This window comes from Zootermopsis nevadensis, unplaced genomic scaffold (assembly GCF_977971745.1).
Source record: "Zootermopsis nevadensis isolate Lab colony 2312 unplaced genomic scaffold, Znev_1.0 Znev_ptg000019l, whole genome shotgun sequence".
Classification (NCBI taxonomy): Eukaryota; Metazoa; Arthropoda; class Insecta; order Blattodea; family Termopsidae; genus Zootermopsis; species Zootermopsis nevadensis.
This window is the reverse complement of record NW_028259151.1, coordinates 7334962-7356890: the sequence shown is the minus strand read 5'-3', so window position 1 is coordinate 7356890 and position 21929 is coordinate 7334962. Positions and strand designations below refer to the sequence as shown.

At 35.3% G+C, this 21929-nt stretch overlaps 1 protein-coding gene across 1 annotated transcript; it reads left to right on the top strand.

Annotated features, from left to right (window-relative positions):
* The first annotated feature begins 2177 nt into the window (after nt 1-2177).
* Nucleotides 2178-21290, top strand: LOC110837138 (angiotensin-converting enzyme). The gene is made up of 15 exons (XM_022078981.2): nt 2178-2316; nt 8225-8362; nt 8822-8980; nt 10252-10375; nt 11820-11963; nt 12802-12993; nt 13870-13984; nt 14702-14854; nt 16617-16741; nt 17019-17117; nt 17752-17828; nt 18509-18675; nt 18943-19065; nt 19560-19744; nt 20824-21290. The coding sequence occupies exons 1-15, from the start codon at nt 2233-2235 to the stop codon at nt 20913-20915; spliced, it is 1977 nt and encodes a 658-aa protein (XP_021934673.2). The 5' UTR covers nt 2178-2232; the 3' UTR covers nt 20916-21290.
* Nucleotides 21291-21929: the final 639 nt, after the last annotated feature.

The following is a 21929-nucleotide window of genomic DNA, read 5'->3' as shown; positions in this document are numbered from 1 at the left end:
TTATGACTCATTTCTGAGTAGCATAAAGTTATTGGGGCATGGTGACTGGTTTTAGAGTCACAAGAAGAAACGTTATCTTTTAGTTCTACTTCACTGTTCATGACACCACCTCAAAACTTCCTGTCTCTAAGTGGTTTGCATTGAGTCTACCAAGTTCCACCCAAAGAAACAGATGATCTATATTTTAATAAATACGAGTTAAAGATGATAGATTTTATGCATTTTATATGTCAGATGTTGAAATTGGTAGTTGGGCCATCCTAAACAATCAGTCACCTGTAATTGCCTTCAGTTAGCTTAACTTGGAACCTTTTAATTATAAAATCAGCTCAGCAACCACTTCTGCTATTTCTCCTCCTACCATCTCCTCCTAATTTCCTTCAATGCTTGTGGCCCATGTCATTTGGATTCGCTTCATGCTTCTCTGGTTTCTTGTATCATGCATTCCAAAAACATATACAAACAGAATAATTCTTTATCCCAGACTTTCATCTAAAAGAATGTTAGTTTAGTCTTTTGTGTGCATGAAGACTGAATTAAAAATTTAGAAAACACAGTAATAAAATAAAGCATGTAATACAAAAATGGAACTTAATTATTATTAAGCAACTTAATTTTTAAGTTAATTTACACAGTTTGCATTACATCATTTCTGATGCTCATGAACAGAATATTGTCATAGTTACGTTGCCTCTGAACAAAGCACAACTGTACTGTCTTAAAAAATATACATTACTGAAGATAAAAATATTGTGGTAATATCAACATTAAGCAGGACAATATGGACATTAAAAAGCATATAAGAATTTTCTACTTAGAAAATAATTTATTAATTGTTTGTTTATTTCTTATCCTGTTTAAAATCACTTACTAAGGTTATGGATCTTCCATTTATGAATGTGAATTGTAATGGATCAGAAAGGAACAGTAATGAAGTATAATGAGGCATTATCTTGACGTTTTTCTTCAGAGACTGAAAAAGTCATTATAAATCTCAGCTGCTTTAGTATAGAGCACAAGCCTTCTGGGAAACTTTGGGCACTTCCAAACTCTTTGTTGCTTAAACCGATATGGTGGTAGAGCCAATTTTATATTCTGTGTCCTACTGTATCACACAAAGCTCTGAGACATAAATTTATCCACTAAATATATCTTAGAATGAAACTCCTGATGGAATTTTCATCGTGATACATTACTATGAATATAAGAAAAATTGTGACCAAAATATAGTATGTTAGTATACATTTAATGCCTGATATAGTGGGAATTTTCCCAGGAAGCTCTTATTTCGTCTGGCACTCATTCATCAATGTGCAAGTTTATTTGAAGTTCAACTTTTACGAATATGGTAATGGACCTTTGGGTTCCGCAGAAGGCTGGGATATACAATATACGGCATAATGGCAAAATACTTGATTTGTATCTGGTTGGTACTTGATTTGAATTTTGATTGCTGCCAAATATTCTGCATGACAGACTCAGGATTATTTTGGTTCTTTATTTGCTCCAGATATTGCCAGGATAGCTCCTTACATAAAAGTGCCTACCACACTTTCTTTTCCTCTCATCAGAACTACACCATTCTTCACAGATTACAATGGGTCAACCATTCAACTGACCCCAGAAAGCAGTTAGCAGCTACAGCTACTTTACATTTGTAAATGCTAATAGGTGTCAATTTACACTGTCCTGTACACGGCTCTGTTAAATAATGTTGTGGTTCGAAGTATAAATTGGTTAATATTTTAAAACATAACAAAAACACTTATGACATTCTAGAATTTGACTGCATTGCCAAGAGAACAAAATAAAATCCTAGTTCCGGTAGGTAGCTTGATAAAATATTAAATAAACGTTTAGTCTCCCGTAATTTGTCACAGGCTGTTTTACAAGGTTTGACTAAAGAGAATGAAGAAAATTCTGCAAAATTTGTTAGATTTTATCATATCAGAGGTGAAGAAATAATTTTAAAGAACACAGGATTATGAAATGAATTATAACATGTGTGTTCATAAAGCGGAAACCAATGCACAGACCAATAATTTACCTTGACTTTTTTGTTAATGATAGTACAGCCAGTAAGTTGTGTCACCTGGAAGCACAAGATTATTGCTTCACAGCCATCCTGCATGGCTACTGTCAGTTGACAAGAGGTGACAGCGAAGAGAGGAACACAGCTGTGCTAGAGTTGAGTGCAGTAGCCAATAACAGTCAAGGTACTCTGCTTTAAGGATGAGATGTGTAGTGTCCATACCAATAGTGATAGCATTTCTGCAGCTTGCACTGGGCTACACACAAGAGAGAAGATATGTAGAGGTGAGTTCTTGCTATATAATCTGTTTTAAATTATAAGCAAAATAAATAACAGTGAAATGTTAGCACAAATATAACATAAACTAAAATATTATAAACACATTTTTAATTTAATTTAAAAGTCATTTAAGAGTGCTATAATGTGGTAATGATGGTGCTGTTAGCAGCAGCATGCCTAAATTAAATATCGACATCAACATTTTAATGTAGTAATTTTACTTTTACTGAAGTTTGAACCACAGTCCTACCATATAAGTTCAGATTTTTTTAATAACAAAATATATATGCAGAATTTTTATATTTAAAAACTTCACTAACCCAGAATTAACTATACGATTTTTCTAGGGAAAAAAATTATACAAATTGAACACCTTAGCAGGTTTCACATTTTATACAGCCAAGTGCAGCCTACAACTTTGATACAAGTTATTTTCAAATAATTTTTAAAACTGACAATTTTTTAAATCCACCAGTAAATTGAGATATATGCTATGAAAGAAGTGAAATACATTAAAATTAATTTAATTAAAAATGTAACTATTCAGCAATTTCTATTTAATTTATATCAAACCAATCGATCTTGTCACCACTGGAAAACACTGATATAACCAATAATGAAAAAAAAATTAAATATAATATAGGGCACTTTAAATACAGTAAATAAGTTACTGCTTGCTTTCAAGTTCAGAGGTTTCATCACTTAACTAGTTCACAGCTCATATGATTGGGAGGAGGTTTCAGGGGTTCTGAAAATAAATTATCTAATAGCAGCTTTAAATATGAATGCTAACTGATTTTGTAACAAATATTCCATAAAAATCACAAATCTAAAGTTGATTTTGTCCCCTAGTAAATCCTTTAAGGTATAGTTCTCATCACGGTCATTGAAAGAAGCATTATGAGTGACATATTAATGAGGATTAATTTCTTTAGTTTTTTACATTACATTATTTTTGGGATAGGTAATTGACACTTAGATTATATTTCTCCTTAAGAAAAAATCAATTCCTTGATACAAGAAGATTTTTTCTGTATCTGCAATGGTGAAACAACAGCTTCAATGATTGATTTCTGGTATAATGTGATAAAAATGCAATAAAAACAGAGCCACAACATACCTACATGAAATAGGTTCGCATGCTGTGCTGCCGTGAGACAATGGAAAATGCACTACAATGAGATTCCAACTCTGTAGCACTGAGATGGCTGTCTTCTGGGTTGTCACCCTGATGATGGAGACAGCAAATACTTCTGAAACGTCGTTAAATTTTAACCACACTATACTATGGCACAACAACAAAGAAGAATCTTCATACCTGCCGCTGTGAGGGCCTCACTTTCTAGCATCACTTCAAATACTACGTGAACTCAATAACAAAATCAGAAACTTTGTTCTTAAAATTCTAATAATAGAATAGAAAACTCGTGGAGTTGACCGCGTCTGTCTGTCTGCCTCCCCGCCCTCGAGAAAAGCTATACGGATTTTGATGAAACTTGGTATGGACGTTATGTCATACCTGACACTCGTACTTTTGTTGTCTCTACAGTCGGTAGTACCAATATCACGGACGCACAAACGCTAGTGGCGCTACGTCGCATAGAGAGGGCCCTGAAATGACGTATGGTAACAGATTTTCTACTGATATTCAACTTTGGTCGCGTTAATTCTTTGTACCGCGTAAAACAACAACGCAACTACTTCATGTAGCAATCAGTAAGTCCGACTATACCAGAATTCGATTGCAGTGCGCCGCCACAGAACCAAGTGTAACGTGCACACATTCCAGTACACGGTTACGGAATGGATTTACCTTACTTAAAGAAGACTTTAAGGCACACGATTTGTAAAGTTAGATAATTAAGTTGTGAGATTAACATATGTTCTGTTTCACGAAAACCGTTTCTGTTCCGAAAGGAACAGGAAGAGAAATCACGACATAATATCGTAAACGCATATTTTGCAATGGATTGCTTATAATATAGAAGCAAAGTCAAAGTCCGCTGTTTGAAACTGTGATGTTATTTAAATTGATATCGGTCTATTTCGGTTCAGCGCCTTGAAATTAAATAGCATTTTTCGAACACTCATGTAACGAGGAGTGCCCTACACACTACAATTTTTCACTGATCGCTTTTTATGTAGTTATAAAGTTTATTTCAAATTCTTTATTCAGTACAATAATTTATTTACCGTCTTTACACAAACTTAAAAATGTTGTTAAAATTACTTAAAATTATAACATTTTTTCATTAGATACTAGATCTTGTTACATTTTACATTTGACGACATGTTTCGATGTTATCTCATCATCATCAGGTCTATCAATTAAAATCTGTTGCACTTCTTGCTCTGCGTATATTGATTTGTTTTATTTGTTTGATTTTTTAAGTTCCTTCCATTAAATTTGAAGGCTGTGCCCGGATGCTTTAAATCGGGTTCAAATTTAATGGAAGGAACTTAAAAAATCAAACAAATAAAACAAATCAATATACGCAGAGCAAGAAGTGCAACAGATTTTAATTGATAGACCTGATGATGATGAGATAACATCGAAACATGTCGTAAAATGTAAAATGTAACAAGATCTAGTATCTAATGAAAAAATGTTATAATTTTAAGTAATTTTAACAACATTTTTAAGTTTGTGTAAAGACGGTAAATAAATTATTGTATTAATAAACACAAACATGACGCAATTAAGATATAAATTCTTTATTCAGTGCTACTTGGAAGTACAAACAAGTGCTGTGACTCAGAAATGTTATTTCATCCACCAGTCAATTTTTTATCCGACTTAGTAACAAGAACACGCATGTATTTTAATTACTATTTCAGTAGTTTTGAGATAATCGGCAGGTTGTGTATTTTTACACATAATGTACTTTGGGAGTGGATTACGAAACAGGGCAGGGCCTATTGGTGTAGTCGCATCCATCAGTGTGACGCATTGTACGTCTGTGGCAACGTCATTATGGCTGACCGGACAAAGACAATTGACATCTGTCTTCAGTTACGTATTCTACGTGAAGTAGAGGGGATGAGAATATCAACACATTTTTGACACCCGTCTTTCACAGCCCCGTTGCCTTTAATCAGCGAAAGAAGCCCACAGTACTTCGTTGGGGAACAAATAAATAAATATATACATGATGATAAATGAACGAACAAATATACACGCCAATAAATAAATTTTATACTAACAAACAGATAATAAATGAATAAATAAATATATATGTATGCAAGCTTCAAAGCTCCGTATTTATTTGTAATTAATCTGATGCAAATACTGTATACCCCATTTAATTTTTCAAGCAAACACAGCAAATCTGATTCGTAGCCAGAAGTTTCGTGAATTTAACCCTGTTAGCGAATGTAATGACAATGGGTTTCAACCGGTTATGTTCAACCTCTCCAAATCAATATTGTAACAGATTTTATTAAATTCTACAAACGATCTTCAAGATTGAGGCAGTTTCTTATTCCATTAAAATTTCAACATGGCGAGTTCAAGGCTTCAGACTACTCTGTTACATCTTTCGATCTGACATAAATGGAGACCAAAAAATTAATTGCATTGTAAAGGGTGTGATGTGTTGTAACAGTTCTTCACCCAGATCCCCTTCACTAGATTAATTTAGTGTAACTAGCGGTAAAACTGCAACCCATTATTAGATGGGAAGTAGAGCAAATCAGCAGTTAGCTACAGTCATTGTGGTGAAACAAGTAGGCCTACTGCGTACCCTCAACGAGAAGCAATGCCATGACCACAGCCAGCTGCTTTATGATGTCATTGAAATGTCTTACCAGAGATATACTACGAAGCAAATAATTTTAACTACCAACAGTATAGTTGGCGCTGTGTAGTCTGGCCGGTGGAATTTTCAAGGGGAAGGCTAGGAGCGAGTCACTTGTGCGATCGTATAATGCTGACTGCATCGAGGAGCTTATCGGACTGAACGCCCAAACAAAAGAAATGCACTGACCGTGCCACCTCAGGTACACGGACTAGGCCCGTCCGCTAGCTTCTCCACCGGCCAAGAACTACTGCGCCGACTATAGCTCAGGCGTGAGGACTCTTTCCGACGAAAGGCCACTTTTACTTACGTTTGGAGCCAGAAGGCTAAAAAAAAGATTTATATTCCCTGACCAAAACGTCAATGCGTATCGACTTTTGGGTAATTTCGAACCAAAACAAGGATTGCAGCTAACATTTCCACGTGACTGGAAAAAGTATAAATTTTGTTCTTACACAAGTTCTTTAAGCCCACCATAACTAGAGTTGTGTTTGAGACGACCGTGGCTCAGATACAACTTATAATTCCTATTCGTATGCCTAATTACTGTTCCGAATTGTGTGGATTCAAAAGCACTTATAATTTTTCAAAAGTTAATTTCTTCTTACTAGGCGTAGATGACGAGGTGAAACGTATCCATCAGAGCAAGATTCTTCTGATTGTTATCACAGTGAAGTGAAATTCCTTACGTGTCCGTTTATTTGCACTCTCTTTTCTAAAGTAATTTGTTTCTCTTCTAAATTTAAATTGCTAATACACCTCAGTCGATTTCAGTGACCCTGAAAACAATGTTCTCGGATATGAATGACCAAATGTTTACGGTCCTTATTTAAAATTTACAATAGTCCGCATGGGACTGATGAAAAATTAAAATAGAATTTCAGTTAAAAAAAATGCTGAGGCGATTTGGCACAAATTTGTAAGCTGCAAAAAGTAGGCATGAATAATGATATGAGGCCTTCATTTTTGTCACAAATGCACTAACATTTGAGCAGTGAAGATGGTTGTCTTCTGGATTGTAGCGCCGTGTAGTCATCGCCCTGATGATAGAGGCAGCAAGGACCCCTGAAACGTTGGTAAACTTCTGTCAGGAAAAATGTATGATAAAGAAAATAGTTTTCTACTATATATATATGTCTATGCATTATTTATTTATGTGATTGCTGGTTAAACTTTCTCGTCGTTGCCCGATCCAAGGCTCGGATTTTCACTTTTTAAGCAATTATTTACGTAATCGCGTTTTAAAACATGAGGATGTTGTGTTTCCTTGTTTCCTTCCTTCACGAACGGCACGAGTCTAGTGGAACTGATGACATGAGGTCACACACAGCCAGCGAGTGTGTCTAGTCCGGGAGACTCCCACATCATCTCAGGTGGAACATTAAGGAAGTACAGTCCGCCTCGCAACCCGAACATGCACACAGCGTATTAAATAAGTACAGTCTTTCGGCACTGCCAACATTTAAAACACGCCTAAGTCTCCTGACATCTACGAGTACAACGCGGAACTATTTGGCCGCGTGGCTAGTGACGTATTGCGTAATTGGGGAAAAAAGCCAATGGTTATTAGCTGGGTTGCTCGATGTAATCTGGTAGAAACTCACCGACGTTTCCGGAGTGCTTGTTGCCTCCGTGATCACGGCCCTGAGGAATCGGGCAAGGGCACATCGTTCAGCTTCCTCACCAGGTTCAAAAGCGGTAGCTAATTCCGAACGACAGTCACTGCTGATGGATCAATTCAAATCCAAGATCCCGCGCATTCGTCCGACCTCACCGAACTCTTACAACGCTACACCGCGCATTGCAGATACGAAATGATGGGCTGCTGCACTGTACTACGACCAAAAAGGCAAAAGCGAATTTCTGGATGTTCCTACAGAATTTTGGAGTGGCTTTAAGCCCCGGTCCAGAGCATGTCCCAAGCCTCAAACTGGGTCTGGGGCCAGTTTTGTGTGGCCTGAATATATTTTTGTAAAACGGAGTAACCTGTAAGATTAAAAATATTTATCTGATATCAGAAAACATGTTTTGTTAATGTTGTTAATATCTGGCAGTTCCTACTGTTGTAAGCATCAAACTGACACACAGACCTCCTAATACGGCATTCTGTTGACAGGGTTCAAATATGAATTTGGGCGAGGCACTTCAGTTTCTTAGAGAATATGATCGGGAAGCATCTGGAATGTGTTTTCGAGTCACATCATCCCAATGGAACTATAGTACCAACATCACAGAAACAAATAAGCGTCGTATGGTGAGTATTTCTGTTATGAAACTTCACTTTCGTTGATATTAAAAATGTATTTTTCATAATAAAGTAACCAGAACTGTTACAAAGATAGAAAGTATGAAAACAGGTTCAGACTTCACAATATAAACATTAAAAAAATTAAATAATTTTGTATATGGATAATTTTTCATGACTTTAACACGGACTTTAAAAAGAAATTAAAGTATTATCAAAGGCTTGTGTTAAATTTCAGCTTAGATGACGTACTTACATCCAAATTATCAACCAGAAAAGTGTTAAACCACATCAATGAAATTCATACTTTGGTCACATCATGTAAACAAATCTGAGTTCTCAGGAAGAAAAAAGAAATTATTATCCTTTCTTAATTATTTTACTTAAAGGAGTCCACAAATAAATGGCTGTGAATTCACAGAATTCTAATCTCGCCTACTTACTTTTGTGTATTTCCTATTCCGACAGTTGGAGGAACAAGCATTGAGTGCGAAGTTTCAACGCTTATCATGGAGAAGAGCTACATCGTATACGTGGACGCGGTTACCAGATCCCATCGTCAGAAGGCAGCTACACATGTTGGCCATAGAGGGAAGAACTGCACTCCCAGAGGAGAAGTTTAATGAAGTGAGTTCTGTTTACACCGAGAAATTACACTGTACAATCTTTTAGTTCTCATACATACACAGGGTCAGAAAAGAAATGCACACTAGTTATAAAAACTGGTTGTATTTTATGAAATGATACCTGATATTGTCAGGGTAAGGGGTGGAATGGGTGGAAACTACAGGTTTTCTAGTATTTAAAGGGTAATACAATCAATAAGTTATCCTGCACCGTAGCCCGCGCGATTTGAGGCATCATGCTTCGGACCGGTGATACGGAATGTGCGCTGGTTCGAGTCTCCGGGAGAAGAAATTTTCTCATGAGATTTTCGACCGGTGTATGGGATCGGTGCCAACCCAGCATCGTGAGGAAATTGGGGATCTACAATGAGTAGCGTAATCCGGTCAGGAAAGCTAGCAATGGCTGGGGGTTCGTCGTGCTGACCATACGTCACCCTATATCTGGTTGGATGATCGTTCACCTCTGCTCAGGCATGTGAACGTGAGGCCAGCAGTCAAGCTAGTCGGCTTTGGCACCTCAGAGGGCTGTTATGCCACGGATTATTATTATTATTACAATCAATAAGTTAAGAGTAGCTCAGAAGAAAGAGATAAGAATGCAAAGAGTCTTGTTGGAGAAATATGTTGGGAAGCAGCCACTTGAAAAACCCATGACAGAGATGGGAAAGAGATGTTAAGCTCGTAGGGAAATATGTTCTCAGGATAGGACGTGGACAAAACTGGCTCAGGATCAAAAACATGATCAAGTTTTGGAATTAGGAATACCAAACCTTCAATTTAGATGAAACAGATGAGAAGGATGCTCCAGGTTGGGGGTTGGTCGCAAGGCTAACAACCTTGCACCGTAAAAAGGAAGATGTTTTGAAACCTCAATCAAAATCTCGGACAGACAGACCTAACAGAGGACCATATGGAAGAGGAGAATTGAGGAGGCCATGGACCGAATACGGACCGGAGAGCCATAGAAGAAGAAGGAGAAGAAGATGAGAAGGATCAATAAAATCGATTTATGGTTTCAATTTACTTAACGTGCTTCACAAATTAAGTTACATTTTTATTATCTGGGGTCAGTCTTTTTAATTCTATATCTCCAGAGATGACAGATTTTATAGTATGAATCAAAGTGGATAATATGAAGACAGTATCTGGTTCCGACAGAGTCCTTAAATAATTTACCATACCATTTTTTTAGTTTCCATGCGTTTGTTTGAATATCTGCCAGATTGACAGCTTAGATATACTGGCGGCATAAATTTTCTTCCTTGTTTACAGCTACAGCAACTGGTAACAGAAATGAAAGAGATTTACTCAAGAGCACGTATTTGTCCACACTCGCTTAACAATATTAACTACAACTACAGGCAGAGCGGAAATTGTGATCTTGCACTTGATCCAGGTAAGGCTAGTCACATGTTCTTTCAGCTTGTAACTAAAGCTCATAATTATGTAGAGTGTAGAAAAGTGTGGTATGTTCATGAGAAGAATTACATCAGGATGGATAAAAAACTTCATGTTTACGTTTTTCCTGTGTATTCATGACCCCTTATTTTATTAATTCCTACTACAGCACTCAAAAAGTGCTCAGTGTTAATTGGATGATATTAAAATGGAAATTAAAGAAGCAGGGTGGGAGGGTGTGGATCGGATTCATCATGCACAAGGTAGGGATTGGTGGTAGGTGACAATGAACCTTCATAAAATGCAAAATTTAATGACTAGTTGGACAACTAGTAACCTCTCAAGGATTGCTCCATGGTATTAGTCAATAATAATTAGAAATATAGAATCTATATTTATTTTTAAATATAAATTATAATAATCACACATACCATCACATATCACAGAAATATGTTAATGATGTCTAGCATGTCAAGATATCATAATGGCAGGTGAACGATGTCAAGTTAATCTGTAATGGTATGCAAATAACAGGCAAATTCAAGAGGATTTGGGGATTGTTTTTGACAACCACATTAGAGCACTAATGAGAGGTTTACTCAAAGTCAGCTGATATGGGGAAACCATTATTTTGACAAGTGGGAAGGCACTTGTGCCACCGAGGGCTGTCTGAAGCCACCCATGGCTAATCAAGGATGACTAATATTCAGCAGACCAGAAGAATTAGCTAAGTCAATGTAACAATCACCGTTTGCCACCCTGACTGAGGTTTAGTGCGCCTTTTCACAGTGATAAAGCAAATACCAGGACATAGTTTAAAAGGAGTAGTCTACCTATCCCCCCCTGCCATTAAGGTCTTTAGCAAAAATGATTTCTACTATAAGTTACAAAGGCCTTCAGCCAAATTGATCCCAACCTTTCTGGGTTCAATTTCCAGACATCCATCCAACCAAACTTCTTTTTGCAAAGAACAAACTGCGTAATGGGAGGCCCCTTCCACCAGCAGCAATGGCCCCTAGTCTGAACACATCAAAGCCTTAAGCAAATACAACAATCCCATTAACGTAAGCACACCCCCGATTACAGTTTATACGACACTCTTTTCCAATTCTAGCTATGCGCTTTGTACGCAGGAATGGGGTTCAATTTGTGCTTCATACAAGACTCCACCCTTAGTTAGGTTTTTGGTTGGTTGGTTTTTGGCTGGGTGTAGCAACAAACCCAGGAGTGCAACAATGGACTATATGTAGGTGGGAAAAAGTTGGGGGAACAGGGTGATTGCCCTTCTCTGCCTCTCCACGTATAACATCCGTTTCTCACGTCTGAGCTGCTACAGTTATATTTCAACCGTCTCACTCTTTATGCTCCATAGAGATTGGATCACTTAAAAATAATTTAGCAAAGAGAATTTATTTTTCAAATGTTGTTTCATGGTTCCGCAGATCTGACTCGCATCATGTCTCATTCACGGGACTATGAAGAACAGTTACATGTGTGGCAAGCATGGCGTGATACTGTGGGACCTCCAATCAGAAGCAAGTATATTCGTTATGTTCAACTAGCAAATCATGCAGCTAGATTAAATGGTAAGTAGTAGTTTGTATTAAAGTGCACATATTATATTACACATGCTTGTAGCACACAATTAAAAATAAATGGCTACTGAAAAGAAGTACAACAGCTTCTTAATTAAATGTCCATTCCAAGAAGGCAAGAAAGCGAATGAACAAAACAGTTGCATTATGTAATCAGTTATACAGACATTTTGCTTACGACAACTGGTAACTAATTAGTGACATGGGTAAGTACCTTTACAGCAAAGGCCTACATTATTTTCACTTCAAAGTTTCATTTTAAGTGGCTGATACAAACTGCATATACAAGTATATCTAATTAATAATGCTCATTTTGTTCATTCACTTGCCCAAAATGTTTCTGCCAGTCTTGGTCATCATCAGGACTAACTTTGTACTTACAAAAAGCCACTAAAGCTTACATATTAAGACACAATGCTTAAAAATATTTCATTAAAATTCAGTTAATACAAATATGATAAATATAATCACACATGTGAATGAATTATTAATTTATTTCTTTACTTAAACAAATTATATAATATTTGGTAAGCTGTAAGATTTGAGGTTTTCACAGCGGTGAGTATGAAGATTTCTGTCTTCTGGGTTGTTGCGCCGTGTAGTCTGGTCGATCAGACCATCGACCAGACTACACAGTGAAACAACCCAGAAGACAGAAATATTCATTTGGTAAGCTCTTTTCTTCAATCATTTATATTCCTTATTTCTAACCAACCCGAGGTCAACAATAAGATAACATACAAAGTCAATTTATCTACACGCAGCTGTAACATATGCCTTATACCCCCATATTAACACTAATTTAAATGCCTTTGTCTGGTGAGTTCAGGTTTCCATGATGCAGGGCAGCAACAGAGAGAGAGTTATGAGGACTCAGAAATTAATACCCAACTAACAGAGCTCTGGGCAACTTTAGCACCACTTTACAGAGAGCTGCATGCTTACGTAAGGCGTCGACTTGTGGAGAGATATGGTTCTGAACATGTGAGACCTGATGGACCACTACCAGCACATCTGTTAGGTGAGAATTTGTGGAACTGAGTGCATGTTTATTTGTAACAAAGGAAATATGTATAACTACTTGAGAAGCTAATAGTACGCTCAGCTAGTCAAAACATTTTCCACCAAATAAAATATGTATAAGACATGGAAAATTACGTATGTTTGTAAGCCAGGGAAAAAACCTCTCATGGGGATGGGAGAAATTTATATTAATGTTGAAACAAGTGGCCTACATTTGTACAATTAATTAAAGTTATGAACTAAAGATAATACAGATATCACTGACGTTCATATAGTCTGTATTTTGTTAGTATAAAAAGATACACAAAAAGTGTGCATTAGTATGCAGTGCTAATAAATTATGCATATGACAAAAAAGTGAGGAATATTATGGACTGTGACACAAGTGTGACTTGATCTCCAGAGCCTTGTCTGTGTAATATGAGTGAAAGTGAGATTGCATTAAAGTAGAAGACGGTGTAAGAGCCACATCCTACAACTAACTAACTAACTCCGATAAAAGAGACATCATACAAAACAATATGATTTATGATCATAAAGTTTCAATAACTGGCTGACATAGCTATGGCTAGGTAAGCTATGTAGTTATGCAAGTGACAATCATTTATACAAACACAGTTCAAATTTGACACTTCCAAAAAATCTCAGATTCAGGACTGGTTGGGTCAAATAAGACTTTATCCATCTGAAACTCCAACACTAAATTCTGACAAGAACAAACATCTTTGTAAAAGAGAAATATATAGTCAACATCATGGTGCATTTAAATGTCATAATGAGATGATATCAATTTAAAATATGATATTAAAAAAAATATATCACACTTCTCATATATTCAATACAGGCTTAATGATATGGACCATGTATTATGTAGGGAACATGTGGGCACAAAACTGGCGGAACCTAGCAGACCTGGTGATCCCATTTCCAGCAAAGTCAACAGTTGATGTATCTTCTGAAATGTTGAGACAAGGATATACACCACTCAGGTAATTAAAGAAATCATCTAAAGAGATGGATAAATTAATGAAATGTTATTATATACTTGGAACTTAACCCCCCCCAAAAAACAAAAACAAAAAAAAACTGAACTGGCATTACAGCCAAGTGATTAGCATGCTTGCCAAAGACTTGCTATACTGACTGAGGTTTTTCATGGTTTTCCTCAGTCCCTCCAGACAAATGCTGGGATGGCAGCTTAAATGAGGCCACAGCTGCTACCTGCCATAGCCTTTCCGATTCATTAAACATCCTGTTATTTGGAACTATTAAATCTGTGCTACAAAAAGCATTGTTAAACCAAAAATGCACACGTATAATAAAAACAATAAATCTTCATGACATCATTATTTTAATGAGATTTGAAATTAACACAGTTAATTGAAGAGGATACTGGGCATTTTAGCATGTTAAACGTGATGATACTGAAGTCAGATTAGTCTAAATTGCATTTTCACATATTTTAAAATATACCCTACTAATGAAGAATGTAGGAAACCATGTGATTTCTAAAACTTTCCCAAATTTTCCATGTGCATTCTGAATACAGACAAAACAAAAACAAATTCAGAGTCAATGTAACAATTAAATTCTATGACTGGACCGCTTATACAAACACGTATTTGCCCAAGAAACTGAACTTTTTTCTGCTTACAGAGAAATACATGGCATTTATTAATTAAATGTCTTTATTTATAAAATAAAAGGATGTTTCACCTGGCTGAAGAATTCTTCACATCATTAGGACTTAAACCAATGCCTCCTGAATTCTGGCACCATTCAATGCTTGAGAAACCTCTAGACAGAGAAGTAGCTTGTCGAGCATCTGCATGGGACTTCTGTAATCACAAAGACTACAGGTAAATATATCATTAGAACTGTTTGTAATGTTACTAAATGGCTGGCATGTTATAAATAACTGAACAAAAACTAAATTCAGATATTAAATTCAACATATTATGCATACTTTATCTTCCCCTGCTAATTACAGGGTCAAGCAAAAAAGGTGCTTAAATTTAAATTGTAAGTATTTTTTGATATGCTTATTGTACAGGAATGATTGTTATGTTAATTGGCACAGTAGACTTGGGAGAAGAGTAATTTTAATCTAGCAATTAATAACATGTTCAGTATGTGGATGATCTGAATCCAAGACCATGTGTAGTCAGAGTTGAAAATTAGCAAATAATTTGCTTACAGTGATTATGATGACAACATATGGTATTTCTTCTTTCAGTTCATCAACTGTGTGGGGCTGTTTCTGTACACCCTGTCTTTCAGATACCCTGCAAATGTAACTGAAGGGGTTGAGATGGGAATAGTATGGTAACCAAGACCACCCACAGTCAAAATGAAGGGGGAAGTGGTTGCCAAAATTGCATTCCTTGTATGCCTTCACACCCCATCCCATTGGAAGAAAGTTTCCTTGAACTGACATCTAAGCCTTGGAAAAATAGAAGTCTTCTTCAAGGGCCTGCTGATGACATTTAGTTGTCATTGTATTGGCAAGGAAAATTCAACCAACAATTCCTATAACATGTTCACTGATATTCTCTTTCCACTGACAATGAACTTCTTACTGTCAGTCACAGCACCCACATTTTCAAACTTCTGGACCAGTGTGTTACCAGCTTGGACCTTCCTTGCAACTAAATTTTCTGTGAAAATCACATTGCACCTGAATCACACTATCAGTACAATCAAATGTTTTTGCAATAAACACCATCTTATCAATAAATAATTCAGAAACTTGTGATAACTTCCTGAATTATTGATTGATATTATTGGTGGCAACACATTCTCCCAAGAATACAGTATAGTACCTAAGGTTCTCATGGTGGTAAAGATGTTAATGATGTTCTTCTGGGTTATGACACCATGTAAGTAGCAAACGTTTGGAGAAACATACTGCCTCCATCATCAGCGCTGGCTCCTTGTATAGGGCTCTTTCCTATTGGCCCAGACATTCTCTATCTATATTCCTCATCCCTTGATTCTTGTTGGCCAATTCCTATGCCTGTTCTCCTCCTATATTTACATAAACCATTCACTTCTTAACCTACCTCACTTTGACCTTCAGGATACAGGCAGTATGTTCCTCTGAAATGCTGGCACCCATTTACAAGACCACATGGCATCACAACCCTGGAGACTACCACTGAACTGTATAGTACACTTCATTTCTATAATGAAAACCAATTATTTGTAGTTGCTCTTGTATATATTGTAAAATTGTTCCCTCTTTAAACACTGATAGCTACGAAGAACAGATTCCCTTTTTTGGGCTGAGAGCTTCCAGGACTTAGCTCTGTGAAATGCTCTCTTCATTTCAATATTCCAGTCAACATCAATAACACTGAAAGCCATTGGTGACCTCTGTGCTATAGAATCTCAACAGATTAAAATGAAGTCTGTAATAAAATTTACCGGTATGCCTGTTAATCAGTGATGGCAGAATAATATTTTCCATAATATTTTGTTTCTGAAATTAATATGGACAGATAATATTAAAACCTATCTTGTTAAAGTAGGATGTGATGGTCTGGTCTGAACAGAAATAGCTCAGGTTTGTAGCTCTTAGTTACAGAAACCAACATCTTGAAGTTGCTTCATCTATTTCAGGATCAAACAGTGTACTACTGTCTCATTGGAGGACTTGCTAACTATACATCACGAGATGGCTCATATCCAGTACTACTTACAATACGCAGACCAACCCCTGTTGTTCAGGGATGGAGCTAATCCTGGTAAGACTGTCTGGTCTTCATAGCTTCCATTAATATTATCAAATTGCAATATTTTATTTTTAGTACTGAAAGTATTCACTTTAGAATCATCTTTCTAAAATTTCAGATAAGGCTAATAAACACTCAAGTTTTTCACCTATAAATTCAACTTACTAAATCCACAGTAAGACTTTACAGGTTGTGTATATTTTATAAACAAAATGAGTTGTTGTAGTTAAGTTAATTTTCATATATTTTCTTTTAAAGTAGTTATGTAGGAATGTTAATATTTTTACAGGTTTCCATGAGGCAGTGGGGGATGTAATCACTTTATCAGTTTCTAGTCCTCGGCATTTGCAAGGAATTGGACTCCTTAATAATGTCACTGATGAATATGGTATGAATAACTATTATGATTCAAAATAACTTCACAATTAATTTATTCTTAAAAAGTGTAACATCACTTTTTTACAGATTTTCCTAATCATAATTTTTTCATAATATGAAAGTACTGACCATTATTACTAATAGCTTGTTTCAAATATCTGACACTGATATGTGATATGTCAGTCAGCATATACCAAGTCATTCTCATATGTTGTTTTATGAGTCACTTACTGAAAAATAAGAAAATGTAAACTCCTATCTAAGACTATATTTTTTCTTGAATTTTTTTTTAAATGAAACTATCTCACCACCGAGATCTGGCCCAATAGTGTTTTACAAATTGTTTCGTTTTTGAAGGAAAGGTTGTGTTTCTGTACTTCTCAGTTGCACAAGTGGATTACATTAAAAATATTTCTTAATGTTTTAAAATTTTGAAAACAAACTTATACAGGACCATTCATATTATTATATTTGAACCTTTTATTGTATCTGTCCAAAATATGATATAATTTATACTTTGAGTACAATGGTTGAGAATTCTCTGAATAGTAAAGTGACTATCAGTTTCTCAAAGAGGAGTCTGCTCCTTTTAGTTAATTCAAGAGAATACTTCTAGTGTATGACATATGATAATTATGTTTCAGAAACTGGTATAAACTTCCTGATGTTGATGGCTCTTGAAAAAGTTGCATACCTTCCATTTGCCTATATTGTTGATCAGGTGCGTTAATATGATATTGCTTGTCAGTTACAATAAGTTGAAATTCACACAGAAACTCAGCTGGAAAGTTTATTAGATGCCATCTGTGTTTACTTTATATGTGCAATCATAAATTTAGTCATTCTGTAATCTAAACAGTACACATCCAGATGTTTACCCTTAACTTTGGAACAACTGCTGCATTTTAAACCAGACATCAACCATTCAATAAACTGAATGGCAACAAAGATGCTAATCCTACAAAATTTCATGGGTAAAACTTAAAAAAATGACATTACCATTGTTGCAAACTATTTTAATTTCAGGGTTCTATACCTTCAGAATTATAACAGAAGATTAGGATTTGTAGTGACGATAATTTTAAATTTTGGCATATTGAAATATCAAAGTTTATACTAATAAGCAAAAATGACCTATTAGAAGATGAAATTATAAAATATGTAGAAATTTCTGTGATTTGTAAATATAACTGTGGGTCTTTTCCCATGACATGGGATAATGAAAAAGTATCACATCTAACAGTCTAGGAAGGCTATGAAATAATGTAAATAAGTGGTTCCTATATATACAGAAAATCCAACTAATGGCTGAATGACCACAAAACTGTAGAACTGATATAATTTGTTTTACAAGTCAGTAAAAATGGTTTATATATAAAACTAATATTTCATTTTTCTCAGTGGCGTTGGGGATTGTTCGCTGGAGACTGGAATATTGATGAAATGAATGCACGCTGGTGGGAGCTGCGGTTAAGGCATCAAGGAATCATACCTCCTATTCCACGAACTGAGAAGGATTTTGACCCTGCTTCCAAATATCATATTCCTGCTGATATGCCATATACAAGGTAAGATGCTTTATGGTGAGATATCACATCTGTTTAAAGCTCATGACCAGAAATCTGTTTATTCTAAAAGCAAACCTTTCAGCAAAAGAAAGATGAAATGACCAGTCAAGATGTACTTATTGTATTAATGTTACTGGGATTACCAAATTCAGCAGTTAAGATGGGTTGGTTTGTAATATTAGAAATAGGAGATGCGTACAAACATCTGATGGAGAAACCTGTACATGTGAATTATGAGACATATAATTAACATCTAAACATTTGCAGGTACTTTGTAAGCCTGGTGCTGCAGTTCCAGCTTCATCAAGCTCTTTGTGAAGCAGCTCATCACTTTGGACCACTACATACATGCAATATCTACCGATCAAGAGAAGCAGGCCGACTACTGGGGTGAGTGACAGTGTCAGACAAAATGATTCACTGCTAACAAACAGGTTCAGTTTCACCTTATCCATGTATTATTAATGTTTGAGAACTGAAATTATAGTTAGTACTTTTAGGAAGAATAAGCATCCTCCCCTCCTAATTTCCTATCCCACTTAGTTATTTCTATTGGATAACCCTGCCTTATGATATTATTTTTTTGCAGTTCAAGGTGAAAAAAACTTGGTGAAAACATAATTACAGAAATATCTGTGCCTCAGGCAAAACTTAAACTCATTCTGTGAAAAACCATACTTCAGAGTCTTTATGGTTACTGGGCTCAACAGACTGCTAATTTTTACTCCATAGAATTTTTAAAGTTCAAATGAGTACATAAATAGCTACAGAAACCTGTTCTTAAGCAATTCTTTTTAAATATAACTTTATTTTTATGTAGCTGTCTATTTACCTTAGTTTCATCACAGAGACTTCTTGCATTAAAACAGCTGTTTTCCTTACAGAGACATACTTTCACTGGGATCTTCAAGGCCTTGGCCCGAGGTGATAAGAATCATGACAAGGGGCCGAACGGACAAACTGGATGCTCGGCCATTGCTAGAATACTTCAAACCGTTGTCAATGTGGTTAAACGTGCAGAACCGAGATGAGAGCCTCGTTGGATGGAGTACCACTGGAGAAGACACAGGTAATTTCATCAGATTATATTATAAACACCATCTACACAAAAAATTAGTTGCTGATGCTAATCAGTTTAAATTTTATTGGTGACATTTTTCAACATCACTGTGTGTCATCATCTGGCCAAACTCTGTAGTGAAACTAATATAGTGTGTAAAACTTTTATACTGTTAAAAACATTTCAAAAGTTCAAAATGGAACTATTTACTTTAAAATTTAGTATAATTTTATGAACATACTACTATTATAACATATCTGTTAGGTTTTATAAGCTATGAGTATTAATTTTATAAGATATTGTAGATGCGTCATATTGTGATTTACATAGTATTAAAAATATATTAAAATTAGCCGTCAATCACAATATAATATTATTAAAAGATTAAAATATCAACTATTTATTTTGTTTTCTATATTCAATTTTCATTAATAGTTTGAAACCTTTACTTCACAGTCCATATACAAAACATTGACATCAATACGAAATACGAAATACAAACATATTAGTGACCTGTGATACTACAACGAATGAAGAAACAATATAAAGGACAAGAACATCATAAGAAAAATGAAGACTAAAAATCATTAAAAATCAGTAATTCAGTAAAAAGTTTAAATACATAACACCTGATGATGGCTATATATAGCCGAAACATGTCGTGTATGTTCCACATGTAAATCGAGTACTCGATAGGGAACGTAAAATGATATTTTAATCTTTTAATAATATTATATTGTGATTGATGGCTAATTTTAATATATTTTTAATATTAATTTTATGTACATAGATTTAATAATTTAAATGTGACAATCCTGCTCTGCTAGATCCAGTTAAATTATAATGGATTCTTATTCTTGTGGAACAAGTTGAGTATGAAGTTTTTATCTCAGTCTGCTGTCATGTAAAGGAACAGAATAAGAGTTAGAATTGTAAATATTTTTGGTTTTGGTAAATCATAAATTGCACAAAGCTATCTAAATATTTATCCTGAATTTGTTTTATACTTATACATTCTCACAACATAAGATTAAAAGCTGGAAGACTAAACACATCACATACCTGAATTATATTTTATTTTGTTGCAGCCCTGTTTGCCAGATGGTCTCAGGATGGAGGTTATGCTGTAGTACCAAGTATCCTTACAATGATATTAGCTATACTATTTTCCCTTGCCTAAATACATAAAATGTAAATAGTTCTTGTTAATATAAATTTATGAATGCAAACAGGTTTTGCCTAACAATACTTACATTATAAGAAAAGGTGTGAGTTAGAAGATAACATATTTAGCAAAAAACAATAGTTATCTCACACAACTTAAATTCATAATTGCCATTTCTCAGGTAGTAAAAATACCTTCACATGGGTTTGAGTTTAGTTAACAAATTACAGATGATGTTCTTAACTACAGTGACATAATCTTTGTTGTTATTCCACTGTTATCAGGACTCATTCTGAAAATATGTGCTACTGTCATGTTACAATATGATGGTTTATTTGTATTAAGTTTAATAAACATTTGTATAATTGTAATTTAGAAAAGGTCCTGTGATTCTCGTTGTTTCATTTTCTTCTAATTAATACTGAAAGAATATGTAGTTGGAATTCAATGAAAATAGTGCTGCCTTTTAGAATAAATGAACTGTAAAAGTTATAAGCATAATAAATTAGGAAATTAAGCGCGTTGTAGCAGTAGCATAGTCAAAGTTGTTTGGGTCAATGGCTTTTATATCAGTGGGATGGCTGGCTTGGTGACATCGTCACAGACGATTCATGATATGATTGCACACCTGTCTGGGGAATCCCAGGGTGACCAAAGTGGTCTGGAGATTCTCAATCCAGTCACTTACATTTGCAAAACAACATGCAATGATTACCATGGTAACCAATGGTAATCATCATAAACAAATCTGTATGTCCACAGTTCACACTCTGGCCACCAGATCACAACACCTAAATGTCCACCTCAGGAATTTACTCATCCATCATTTTGTTACCACCACTCATAGGATATTAAAAAAACATGATTTTGAGGTCATGCAGAATAGCACGATTTCCATACCAAATTTCATCTCAATATGTCCATCAGTTCTCAAGTATAATCGATTAGACAGATGAACGGACAGACACAACCAGCACATAATGTGTTCTCTCCATGCATTTTATGCAAAGAATGCATAACAATGGGATC

Excerpts from the sequence above, each read along its gene's own strand:
- LOC110837138 (XM_022078981.2), top strand. The coding sequence starts at position 2,233 with ATGAGATGTGTAGTGTCCATACCAATAGTGATAGCATTTCTGCAGCTT. Across the intron at positions 12,994-13,869 it reads ACTACCAGCACATCTGTTAG|GGAACATGTGGGCACAAAAC; the intron begins GTGAGAATTTGT and ends TGTATTATGTAG. Across the intron at positions 16,742-17,018 it reads CAGGGATGGAGCTAATCCTG|GTTTCCATGAGGCAGTGGGG; the intron begins GTAAGACTGTCT and ends ATATTTTTACAG.